General features: G+C 42.8%; 1 protein-coding gene across 1 annotated transcript in view; it reads left to right on the top strand.

The window, feature by feature from the left end:
- The first annotated feature begins 6081 nt into the window (after positions 1-6081).
- LOC115642543 (putative bifunctional UDP-N-acetylglucosamine transferase and deubiquitinase ALG13) overlaps positions 6082-13119 on the top strand; it is a 31128-nt gene continuing 24090 nt past the window's right edge. Inside the window, 2 exon segments of the mRNA XM_030546167.1 lie at positions 6082-6222; positions 7473-7556. Of these exon segments, the coding sequence (XP_030402027.1) occupies positions 6082-6222; positions 7473-7556 (225 nt within the window).

Raw genomic sequence — 13119 nt, 5'->3', positions numbered from 1 at the left:
GTGGTGGGGTTGGGTTTTGTTTTAGGCGAACAGTCGAACATAGTGGTACACTGCTAAAAGTTAGTCTTCAAGAAAACTCACTAGCACAATTTCCAGGGGGAAAAAATCACTGTCCACACTGACTGACACCCTGCTAGTTACACGCATATCAACAAGCATGGTTTAGTGTGGTTCTGATCCCTGTATATGGGATACAAGTCAACCTACACTTAAATGAAAGTGCTCTGCCTCTAAATGTTCTTTAAATGTGTTTGTATTTGAAAGTGGACAGTGATGCCGTTCCAAATGTCACGTACATGTGAATACAAACGATTGAAACAAATTCATTTATTTCATAAATGCCAATTGAGCGAGGCAGCAGACATACTTAATAAAAATCCAGTCCCTCCTCCTAAACGTTTATAAGTTGTTTTGATAGTTCCCCCCCAAATTTAGCTGTGTGATTTTGGATATGCAACAAATATGTGAAAGGGACAGAGCAGAAGAGAAGCTTTGTTTGGAGTATTAAAGAACTGAAAAGAGGAAAATTGGCTCAACTGAATCTCCTAAAAAAATAGTATGAACACACACTCTGCAACAGATTTCAGAATTCTTCATTTCAATTATGTGCCTTCCGCTGACATCTTTATGTCAACAAAGAGGTTTTTTACATGTCATAGCATCAGAAAAGCAAAGCAAGGAGGCCGATGTAAATTTTGGTGAAGAAGTACAGTGAAGTAAGGTTTGTATAAGGGCTGTCAAGCAATTAAAAAATTAACTGTGATTAATCGCACTTAAACTTTAACAATAGAATGCCATTTATTTTCAATATTTTTGGATGTTCACTACATTTTCAAATACATTAATTTCAGTTACAACACAGAATACAAAGTGTGTAGTGCTCACTTTATATTTATTTTTATTACAAATATTCCCACTGTTAAAAAAATTGGATTTTTCAATTCACCTAATACAAGTACTGTAGTGCAATCTCTTTATCATGAAAGTTGAACTTACAAATGCAGGTTTTTTTGGTATATAATTCTACATTCAAAAATAAAACAATGCACAAATTTAGAGCCCACAAGTCCACTCAGACAAATAAGGTTGGTTACGATTTGCAGGTGATAATGCTGCCCGCTTCTTGTTTACAATGTCACCTGAAAGTGAGAACAGGTGTTCGCATGGCACTGGTGTAGCTGGCGTTGCAAGATATGCATGTGCCATATGCACTAAAGATTCATGTCCCTTCATGCTTCAACCACCATTCCAGAGGAAGTGCTATTTCTTTTGCTTACCATTTTTACAGTGCATATATTTGTAATTAAAACTAATAATATAAAGTGAGCGCTGTGCACTTTGTATATGTATTGTAATTGAAATCAATACTGAAAATGTAGAAAAACATTCAAAAATATATAATAAATTTCAACCTGCGTGACCTCTGACATGGACTTGCAGCTGTGTAAATAAATCAGACCTAGAGTCCAGAAAACATTTAGGTTCTGTCTGGAGTAGAAAAACAGGAGTTTAGGGTTGCCCATGACTACCTAACACATGGAGACAGATCTTGCCCTGTCTCCACTAGGTGATTAATCACAATTAATTTTGAGTTAATCATGCGTGTTAACTGTGATTAATTGATAGCACTAGTTTGTATGTATTATGTTTGTGGTGTGTGTATTAATAAACATTTACACAACAAACAGAACTTATTCTTGGTTAAATACACCTTTGTCTGACAGAATTTTGGAAAATCTAGACTATTCGGTCGAAAGGTCTTACAATATTGTAGACCTGTCCAGCGAGGTGAATAGGTTGGGTTTTAAACCACGTTAGCAAACACATTTTTAAAAATACAGTATTATCCAGCACTTCTCACCTAGTGGAGACAGGGCAAGATCTGTCTCCATGTGTTAGGTAGTCATGGGCAACCCTAAACTGCTGTTTTTCTACTCCAGACAGAGCCTAAATGTTTTCTGGACTCTAGGTCTGATTTATTTACATAGCTGCAAGTCCATGTCAGAGGTCACGCAGGTTGAAATTTCAAAGTGCCAATAATTCCACCAAACTGAGAACAGAAAGCACATCTATATCAAATCAATCAAATATCTGTGTGAGAGTCTCAGAATATATGTATACATATGCACACACGAACACAAAGCACCAATAAAATGCAGCATCCTCTAAGGTGAGAGTGTGGTAACCAACCAGTCTACTGCACAGTGCACAACAGCTGCAGACGGAACGTTTAGTCCAAGCACACCAGGAAAAATCACTGCTACTTCAAGAAGTGTAATTGGGTCTTTAATGTTTATGGAGGGAAAACAGGACCTTGTTTTTTAAAAAAAGAAGGTTTAATTTAAAATAAACTATTTAAAAATCATTTTAACCAGGGCTAAACAAGTTTTGTTAAACTCTTGGCCACATATTCACAGACACCAACACTGCTAGATGTGATCAAACCCAGCACCAGAAGAATGCATCACTTGCACTAAGGCAAGTCTAGGGAGTTGGCTTCACTGCAGAGTTAACGGTGTTCTAAGTTGCGTGTTGCCCCCAGATCAAATCCCATCCACACACAAAATCTCTGAACTCAAGCATGGGAGTGCTTTAACTTGATTTGGCTGGCCGGTCAATGGAGCTCAAGTGAACACAACTCAGCAGGCAATTCAATCACTACGATCTGAATGTTATTTCACTGTGTAGCTGCTCTCATCCGAGTTAGGCCAATTTGAGGTGTCAACTGCAGTGAAAACCTGGGTTAGAAGTTAACAGACTGTACAGAGGTGGACACGTGAAATAGGCTCTCTTATTACTGGAGCTAGGTGGGAAATAGTTTTCCCATCCCATGAAAGTTTTAAAGATTCTGAAATTTATCCTACCACAAATTGTGACAAATTATAAATCTCATATTTTTATGAACTGAACCTGAATTGTTTTTTTTTTAATTAGGTAAAATGAAATGTTTCTTTTTGATACTTCCAAAATTTTTTATTTTTATTTCAACCTTTTGGAACCTTAATCTCCAAAAAGAAACAAAAATTTTCAAACCAAAAAATGTAACTTTTTGTTTAGATAATGTTGAAACAACATTTTGACAATTTCAAAACATTTTTTAAAATAAAAAATTCAAATTGGGAAATTTGTCAAAACCAACCCTTTCCCCCAGAGTTTCAGTTTGACAAATGTAGCATTTTCCATTGAAAAATACTTAGTTGGAAAACTCCAGACTAGCTCTACTTATTACTTAATTGTTCTAATGTCCTGACAAAGAAAAATATTGTTTGTATATCATTCTAATATATTGGATATTATCCTCCTTGCTCTGACCTGAGCTTTAGGTTGGGATGGAGATGGAAAAGATTTCAGATGATTCATTAACACTTTATAGAAAAGGAAATTATGTGCTTTACAATGTTTACAGTGCCTACTCCCCAAAAATTGTTCAGGTCTTTAACTGCTGGGACACTGTTCGTATTTCATCCTGGATCATCTAAAGACCTGTAACCTTCTGATTTCCTATTATACGAATCTCTGTACGAGTTTCCATTTCTCTTCTATTGATCAGACACTCTAGCCCGTTTCTAAGCACTAATATTTCCATTCCAGGTCATGGCATTTTCATCGTTTGTAGTTAAAGGAACAAGTTTTGATAAGTTTTTACAGTACTAATATGAATGGTTTTCAGTTTTTAGGGAAAAGGACTGGTTTGCTCTCTCGTTGTAGTATTCTGGTCATCTTTTTGTACTGTTTTCTACTAAACCATCAGAGGCCTCTACATTTAGGGGGAATCACATGGCTTGTGAGCTCTGGAAGTGCATTTAGTTTGCCAGTTCAAATCCAGCCCTAAATAAATAATAAACAGATGTTTCAAAGAGGGTTATTTGAAATTATTTACTTTAAAGAAAAACCAAACCATCAGCATAAAAGCATGCGCATCCAGGCTCGAGGTGAGCTCCACAACAACCGAAAGCACAATCCAAAAATAATTACAAAGAAAGTAACCAAACCGAGATGCCATCCTGCAAGCTGCTCCCAGTGGAGCTAGCCTCCTATGCCTCTGTGGAGAAGCTCACAAAATCAGCCCATAACAGTCACCAGTCAGCAAAATCAGTTGAGTTCCTACTCTACCCTTTCTCTTCAAATGAACCTCACTCCTCCTCAGACAGGCTTTGCAAAGGAGTTTTTTAGGCCACAACAGGAAACGGGGCCCTCACAGAACATATTAAAAATCCCCACTCCAACTGGTAGTATCAAGAAGGAGCCGCAGGATAGACTAGGCACGCACACTAACGTTCTTCCACCTGGTGCCGGTACATTGTTAGTGTGGTGTAAGGCTTGCACGTCAACTGCCCTGCAGTTTTGTTCTGCAAATAAATAGAAGTCATCAGCACTCTCACCATCGGCACTTACAGGAGCATGGAAAAAGAGTAAGAAAGACGAAAATGCCAGCAAGCGGGCTTTTAGAGGGTTTTTTTCCCCAGTACGATTGGCATTACCACCCATCAAGCAGATACAATTAAACCTGCTCCAGTTTTTAAGTAAGAGTTGTGAGCCTTGACATTATCAACACAGAATATTTTGTTTCTACTACTAAATGATCAAGTAATTGTGCAATTGGTCTTAAATGTCACTCCATTAAATACTGTTTGGCCTAAAATAAGTTTTTGTTTTTTTTTAAAAAGCTCTGCAGCTAGGTGTTTGATGTGTAGTTACATCCCTTATTAACACCTGAGAAACACAAGCGACAGCTGTCTTCAGAATCAAAAAATTTGTATTCAAATACTGCTCTATAACCAGTTTATCTGCTGGCCAATGGCACAAGAGTGAATTTTTCTAAGCCCCAAACATTTTCATCAAGGAGATTTTCACTTCCTAAGTCGGCAAAGAAAACACAGCTTGGTTAATATTTACCACTTTCAACCCAACTCCTGCAAGACACACAGTCCCTATGAAACTACTTAGTGGTTTTGGCTGAGTAGGGACTGAAGGATTGAACCCCCAAATTGCCACATTCTATTTATAGTCATATATAGGCACATCAGGACAAAAAAAGCTCTAAATGATCAAAATGGACTCAGCTAGCATGAAATCCCTTCTCTCCCGGGGGTGGGATGAACAGGGGGAAGGATAGTTCAGTGGTTTGAGCTTTGGCCTGCTAAACCCAGCATTGTGAGCTCAATCTTTGAGGGGGTGATTTGGGGATGGGTCCTGCTTTGAGTAGGGGGTTGGACTAGATGATCTCCTGAGGTCCCTCCCAACCCTAATAATCTATGATTCTAGACAAATAGAGAGCAGCTGTTTCCAGGATTTTAGTGATCTTTCAGTCAAAGAACAAGCCATTTCAAGAACAAAACCCCAGCTCCACATATGACCCCTGAAGCTGCACCTGAGGAATTTGCCATGGGAACAGGGCCACTGAGTTCAATGATTTGCAGGAGTGGGGCCTACAAGCATAAACAAGAAAGCCCAATGCTTTTTACTGACTTGCACTACATCTCCAGGAGCCTAGCAAGGCAGCTAGATGTGCATGTTCTCCTCGTTGCTGGCCTCCTTTGCTCAATGGAAGTGAATGGCAGCAGCTCTGTGGATTAGGAGCAGAAGCGCCTTTGCACCTGCTAGGAGGCAGATGTGAAAGGGGACTGTACCCACCTCCCAGGCCAAAGCAGAGCACCTCGGGGCGGCAGTCCAAGGAACTACAGCCTGGGACGGGCTCTAACTTGGTTCCATTTTTATGCATTCCCACAAGCAAGTTAGCGCACGTGTGCAAAGCAGCCCCCAGCCAGCTTCTGCTGCAGGCGCAGGAAACGCTCCTCGCGGCGCGCATTGAGCACGACGCCCGCTGCTTGGAGCGGACAGCGCTGCAAGGAGCAGCAGCCCCCCAGCCCCGAGAGCGAGCTCTGCGGCCTTGTTAAATTCCCCCGGGCTTCGCGCACCGACTGACTCCGGGGCTCGCCGGCTGCAGCGGGGCTCCCGGGGAGCCATCTGCACGCAGCGCCCCCCAGCGGCGCCTCCCCTCCGCGCCAGTCCCCGGGGGCCAGCGCAGCCGCCCCGGCCGAGGGCTCGCCGGGCACATCGCAGGAGTTCCCCGCTGGCAAGATGCAGCCGGTCTGGAAGAAAGACTTCGGCCAGAAGTCCGAGGAGGAGGCCATCATGGACACGTATCTGGCCAGCCTGGGGCTGTACCGCAAGCTCACGGCCAGAGACGCCTCCTGCCTCTTTCGGGCCGTTTCCGAGCAGGTAGCAGGAGTTTCACCCCCCCCCCTTGGGGGCCGCTCGTGGGCCTGCCTGGTTCCCCCCACACCCAGGTCCTAGCAGCCACTTCAGAACTTCTCCTCTCCCTGCCCCCACGTTTCTGGTCCCCTCTCTCCTAAACAGGACCCGCTCAGCTTGCAAGTCCAACCCCACTTACTTTCTTTGGGGGGGAGGGGGGCTGGGGTTGGATGAGATAAGGCCCCATTTGGATTTTGGAGCAGAGGGGGAGCTGGGTTAGGCTGCAGCTGTGTAAAGCGACAAGGGTGCCCGTGGCACTTTGTAGGCTAACAGAAGTCTTGGAGCATAAGCGTGCATCTGGCCAAGCGGGTGTTCACCCACAAAAGCACCTGCTCCAGGACTTCTCTTAGTCCAGAAGATGCCACAGGCCTCCGTGTCACCTGGTATTTTTGGCTTTGAAGTATCCACCTTGGAGACATCTGAATCCTCTCTATTCCCAAAGCTGGAGCTGCAGGAGTTGCATCAAAGTTTCCAGTTCTGGTCTCTCTCTCACAAAATGGGGGTTGGTTCTAGTTTTGCAAAGTGACTGTAGCTAGGGTCTAGTTTCCCTTTTCTCCCAGAGTTTGGGGTAAAGGGTCTTATTTGGACTAATACTCTACCAGTGGTTACCTAAATAACAGTAATTAATTTTCCTTTAGCAACTTCAAATTCTTCCCCTTACAAATGCATGGGCAAAGAACAGAAGGCACAGATGTGCATCCAAAAAGGAGCATGCTATATATTGAGGTTCTATTTATGAGTAGCTTATAAAGGTTTTATTAAATGATTAATCACTTTCTATAGACTGTTAGTTGTGGTTGATCTATAGACCTGTTGGACTATCACAGCAGTTTGCAAACTTCTGTACTGGTGACCCCTTTCACATAGCAAGGGTCCCCCTTACACATTAAAAACCACTTGTTTATATATTTAACACCATTGTAAATGCTGGATGCAAGTTGCTTAGGCATTGGCTTCCACCTCAGGTGACAGGGCTCAGGCCTTCACCCCATTCAGTAGGGCTTCAGCTTCCTGCCCTGGGCCCCAGTGAATCTAACGCTAGCCCTGCTTGGCGGTCCCCCTGTAATCTGCTCACTGCCCAGCAGCAGACCCTGGACCCCCAGTTGAGAGCCACTGATGTGAACTATATGGAAAAGGAGCCTTAGTGTAAAAGTACAATTTAAAATGAGCTGCAACCCTTTGTTTCAGTGCCTTTTAACACCTTCTCTATTTTCTAGGTGTTTTATTCTCAGATTCATCACCAGGAAGTCAGGAAGGCTTGTGTTTCATTTATGAGGGAAAACCGAGAGAACTTTGAGGCTGTAAGTAGACTTGTGTTTATGAGATGCAATGTTTTGTGTGTAAACTTAGGAAAAAATGGGGGTGTTTACACATCAACATTATTTACGTAGATCTGTGCACTGAAATCCTACATCGCACTGTACTGTGGGTTGTTCTTAGCGTCTACGTTTTGACCAGTCACAGGTTTAAGCTAGTACTAAGCGAGATGAGAAGTTGAGGGGAAAATGCTTGCTCTTTTGCCTCACTCTGTATACTGTCCATTAGCTTCTAGTCAACTTACATTTGTTTTTAAACCTTGGAAACATATGGCACAATATTTTTATTTGTAAAATATAATATACAGTTACTCTAAACATCTGAGCTCTTGCTTTAAGGAACTGTGATTACAGACATTAATAAGCTGTCTTGTGAAACTGAACCTTCGTGTGTGTGTGTGTGTGACACTCTGTTCTGAAGTAAAACATGCATCTCTAGGAACAGTGGTGTTGCTGGCAGATAACTGCCTGAGGCCAAGCAACAGCGGGGGGGTCCGTCGCCTGGTGTGCCGCGCCAATAAACACACCAGGGTGGAGAAGCAAACCAAGTTTATTTGAGATCTCAAAGCGATGCAGGGAGATTGACTCAGATCAAGCACACCTAAACGAAGCAGTCTGTTCCTTTATATCCATGAGAACTTTTCTCACTGACTAGCAATCCCCCGTTTCCCCTCCCTCCTCCTCCTTCCTCCCCCTGTAGCAATTATGTAAGCGCAGGTGCATTAAGTAATCTTGGCCGCGGCAGCTCGTTAGTAAGTTTTCCTTCTGCAAGTTATCTTGTCCTTCTGCTAAAGGTGCACAACCCTCATTATTTCTGATTTAGACCAGTTAGAACTGTTGCAACTGATAACAGCTGTTACACCTGGCCTTTTAGGTCGATTAAAGTTCAAACATGGAGGGACTCTTGTCTGCTGAGGCCTAAAACCAGGAAGGCTCCATACTCTTGTGGCCTTCCACCCTCCCGAGTTACGTAGGGTTATGCTTAGTGACACCAACAACTCCCTCCTTTGAGAATACTCAACAAACTTTTGGCTGAGTGTTCTCACATTTAAAGGATAACATGTGATTAAGCCCTAGGGAGCTGGAGTGCTTTACAGCAAGCAAGCAAGAGAAGAGTAACAATACACAACACCACACCAGTGAGCAGGAGGTGAACAATGCCTTCCCCTAGTTCTCCCAGGTTGAGTAACCAGCCCCAGAGAGAATCAGAAAGAGTAGGTTTCCTTTCCTGGGCCTTCCACTGTTCAAAAGCCTGTTTGGCTGACAGGATGTGCTTGTTAATATCCTGTGCGCTTTCTGGGACATAAGTACAGCATTCATCCCCTGTAAGGGCGCACACCCAGCCCTGGGAAGCCACACTTCCACCCAGGAAGTGTCCAAGTATGTCTCCATGATCACAGATCAGATGGTATTCCTGATGCGTCTGTAAGGGCAGTGGGCCACGTCTGGTACTCAAGATCACTCCGAATGGCCATCAGCTGGTCATTTAGGAAATCGCGAATTCCTAAACATACTAGATCCCACTGCAATGCCTTCCCAGCCTCAGTTATATTTAATACCATCTTTTCTTGGTGTAGTACTATAGTACACCTGTTGTTTAACTATTCTCAGGTACTGTCAAAAGGCATTTCCATTAATAGCATACATTATTAGTCACTGGAATGGTTTCAATATGGGTAAAATTTCTAGTAGCAGAACAAACTCTTTGGGTACTTGTTATTTAAAATCCAATTAGAGAGAGATATATATGCTGCAGGATTTATCCAAAACACAGGGCGCAGCCTGTAGAATAAACCCCAAAATCCAATTAATACCACATTCCCAAACATGGGTCCCACAAATGTCCTCCCACCAGTGTATAATTCTTTGTTTCTTCACCAGGGTCAGTTCTTAATGTCCTTTCTAGTCAGGAATTCCTGGACTTTGGCAATTTCAGTGGAGCGAGTGTTCCTTCTTTCCCAAAACAGTCGTGGTGCAGCATCCTTGTACTTTTTCCCTACTGTCCAGAAGGCACAGTGGAGCTGGAAGGTGAAATAGGCTAATCATCAGTAGGAGAATTCTCCCGAGGTGGAGGGGTCTTTTTGCAGTGAGAATCTTGGGTCCAAGCAGTCAGTCTTTGGCACTTCACAGCAGTGTTGGTAGGTAGCAGGACTTAATAAGGGCCTTTCCAGCATGGAGCCAAGGTAGTCTTTTGTCCGTGGACCTTTACATCAATCCCGTCTCCTGGTTCCAAGGAGTGGCAGGGCTGCTAGGGTCTTTGGGTAGCCCTTCTTTACCTGTGAGAATAGAAACTTAACACATTTCATTAGTGCCTGGCAATGTTTTTCAGATCTCATAGCTGTGTGGGCAAATTCAAGCCCTCCTTTTCCTAGTTGTTAGCCAAGTCTTAACTGTGAGCAGTGTCCTTGAATGGAGTCAGTGTCTTATCTATAGCCTGAGCTTGCTAGCTAATTTTTTTTTTTCCCGTTAACTCATTCTGTGCTTTGTTCTTCTTCCTTTCTTGTCTTCTTTTAACCTGCAAAGGAAACTTCCACTTTTTACTTATACACCTTTTTCCCAACAATGAAGACATAAACATTGTCATTATACAGTAATTAGTCTTATTATTTAATATATGCCACACACACCCTTTTACTAAAATAACCTTATTACAGAGCTTTGGAGCAACAAGCCAGGACAAGCACACCCACTTTGAGGAGTTAACTCAATACAACCTCTAGTCCAATAGCCTTCCACCATCCCCAGCCCTCTGGCTAGAAATCTGAGGTAGCCAGAAAGATCCCATGTACAATATGGGGAGTGGGTTAACTTTTCATGTCTTTGCTTTCAAAGACTGTTGGTATGCAAATTTTAACAACAATTTTTGCAATTAACAGTTTGGCCAATGAAATTTCTTGAGGAAATGCATTATACTTTAGTATATCACATTCTCCTGATTTATCCAAACACTTTGTATTCCAAGTTGAACAAAACAAATATCTGCATTTTAATTTAACCTTTTTGTTTGATTTTAAACTAGACTATTTTATAAAAATATTAAACACAAAAATTCCGGCCACAAGACAAACACCACAAGACAGAACATAGAACACAAAACATAATTTCTATTGTGCCAGTAAATGCATGGTATGTTGAATGCTGTTCAGCTGGCATCAGTTTTCTCTGATTATCTGAAAGACAAAAAAACAAGAGGTCTACCCACCCTTTCTGGGCAGACAATCATCACTTGAAATATACAAATACTCTTGTTGGCTTCAGGCAAAACAGAGGAATTACCCCATAGTTTCTTGTATTTGTTTCATAGGCAGCACAGGTTTTCAATTACATAACACTGTATACATTCTTCAGCTAATTCAACTAAATTGTTCATAGCCACACCAAATGATTGCAATCCAATAACTTCTTTGCCTGAATTTATTTACAAACATTTCACAGACACCAAAAACTTTTTTTTCTTTAGCATTTTTACAAAGTTCAACTGCCGTTTTCTCCAGCAACTACAGAGTTAACTTCTCACTCTCCCTTAAATCACTTGCTTGTCTCCCAACAGCCACTTTTATCAACTTAAATCACCATTCCAAGTAAGTCCTGGGTATTTGAAATCTCCATGCTTACACTTACTGACTCCTTCCTTCCACTACAGCCTTAAAGTTTTCCAACCTGCTTTCCAATCTCTCTCTCTCTCTCTCTCTCTGTTGCCTGCCTGCCTGGGCCCGATCCTGCTTTTTTTGCTGAACCGTTCCTTCCATGGGCACCAACTTGTTCCACTACCAGTTTAGCTAGGAGGGTGGGCTTCTCATCTAGCCCCCTCCCTCCTGGTCTCTTCCCTTAAACATTCTTACTCACAAGACTACCCGAGTCCTCCTTCATGAGGCTTGCCACCTGGACAAAAACACATGGCCCATTGGGCAAAGGCCATTTACTTAACATATAATTTAAAGGACTATTCTTAGAGGGTTTACCCAGAGACTCATTCATCTGTTTGACACTTAAACAGAAAAGAGAATTACACAGAGAGCAGAGGGAATTACAGTCTAAGCCAGACTTTCCCACTTCTATACACTGACCGCTACAGGGGACGGGACAGAAGGATCTCAATTCGACCTCAGAGCTTCCTCGCACGCATGGCTTCCACTCCAAGGAATTACGAACGAGAGGTTCAGTTCCGCCCACACTCCTAACGTCCAAATGAACAGAGCAGGAAAACAACAGTAACCGGTTAAACAGAACAGAACCAGAACCAGATAGCGTTTTCTTATCCTATTAGGACTCACTTTTACTCATGCAGTTCTCAACATATAACACCAACAGTACCAAGCAAAGCAAACACAAAATAACAAGGGTAAAACAAATAGATGGTGTAAATTCTGCAGGGCTCCCCCCTTCTTAATTGCTCACCAAATTGTGACAAATTTCTGTTACCAATCTATCCCTCATGTCAGGTGATCAGGCTGACACTACAGGATCGTTGGGGGAAGATAAAGAAAACACACCACATAACTGAATTTTAAAGCTTCATTAATAAAATAATAAAACAACAACGGAGAGTGTTGGGAACGCTCCCTCATCACTCAGGAAAACATTAATGCCCCAAGCCCCTTTCATACCCACACACGTACGTCCAGACTGGCCACTTCTGTGTATAATGTTCAGAGAAGGGGGGAGAGGTGGACTGGAGATTATCCTGGATACAGCTTGTCCAGAATTTCTAACATGCTTCCTCTCTTTGGAGGGCTGTTCTCTTGCACCCTGGAATCTTCTGCAGCATCTCTTTCAGAGATTCCAGTCCAGGTCAGCTGCCTGCGGCTTCTTCAGTGTCACCAAGCCACACCGGCTCCGGGGTCACAAAGGCACACTGTTGGATCTTACTGGACAGTTAAGCTTTGCAAATGTAATCTTAGTTCTGTAACTTGTATTGCCTTTGGTTCGCCTCTGTCTATATTTTTTCCTTCACAGCCAGCTGGGGCCGAAAGCAGTTTTTCTTTGTACTTAGCATAGTCTGCTTTGATTCTGGACCTTGAACGCAGAGCAATCCCCCCCCTTCCATCTCTGGGCCAAGATGATTTTTAAATTAACCCGTTCCTTTCCTCAATAGACAAATTTGCTCACCCTGTGTCAGGGCTTTTTGGTGATTAAACACTCCTCTTAGATGTATGATCTTATCTAGATTGAAGTACCTTCTAGTGGGCATTGTTTAGATGGATTTTCACGCGTGTAAATATTCCATTTCTCTAAATACCTGCAAGTTGTTGAACCATAATGTACATACATATAATATGCTGGGGTACCCTAGGGGGTGAGGTGGAATGTTTAGACTGCCCCCCCCCCCCCATTTTCCACTTACACACACAGGGAGGGTGCCCTGTCCGTGCTAGCGGCTCATAAACTAAGGATTTTTCCCTACAGGGTACTCACACAGGAGAGGCTAACGAGGATGGCCACGACCCTCCTACACCTCCCTTCAGCAAAGAACGTCGGCTAGTCTCTCCGAGACGGCGTCGCTTACTCTGATTGCATCCAGTGAGATGATCAGACTGTCAGTAGCCCA

This window comes from Gopherus evgoodei, unplaced genomic scaffold, assembly GCF_007399415.2.
Source record: "Gopherus evgoodei ecotype Sinaloan lineage unplaced genomic scaffold, rGopEvg1_v1.p scaffold_41_arrow_ctg1, whole genome shotgun sequence".
Lineage (NCBI taxonomy): Eukaryota > Metazoa > Chordata > Testudines > Testudinidae > Gopherus > Gopherus evgoodei.
This window is presented reverse-complemented; position numbering and strand designations above follow the sequence as displayed.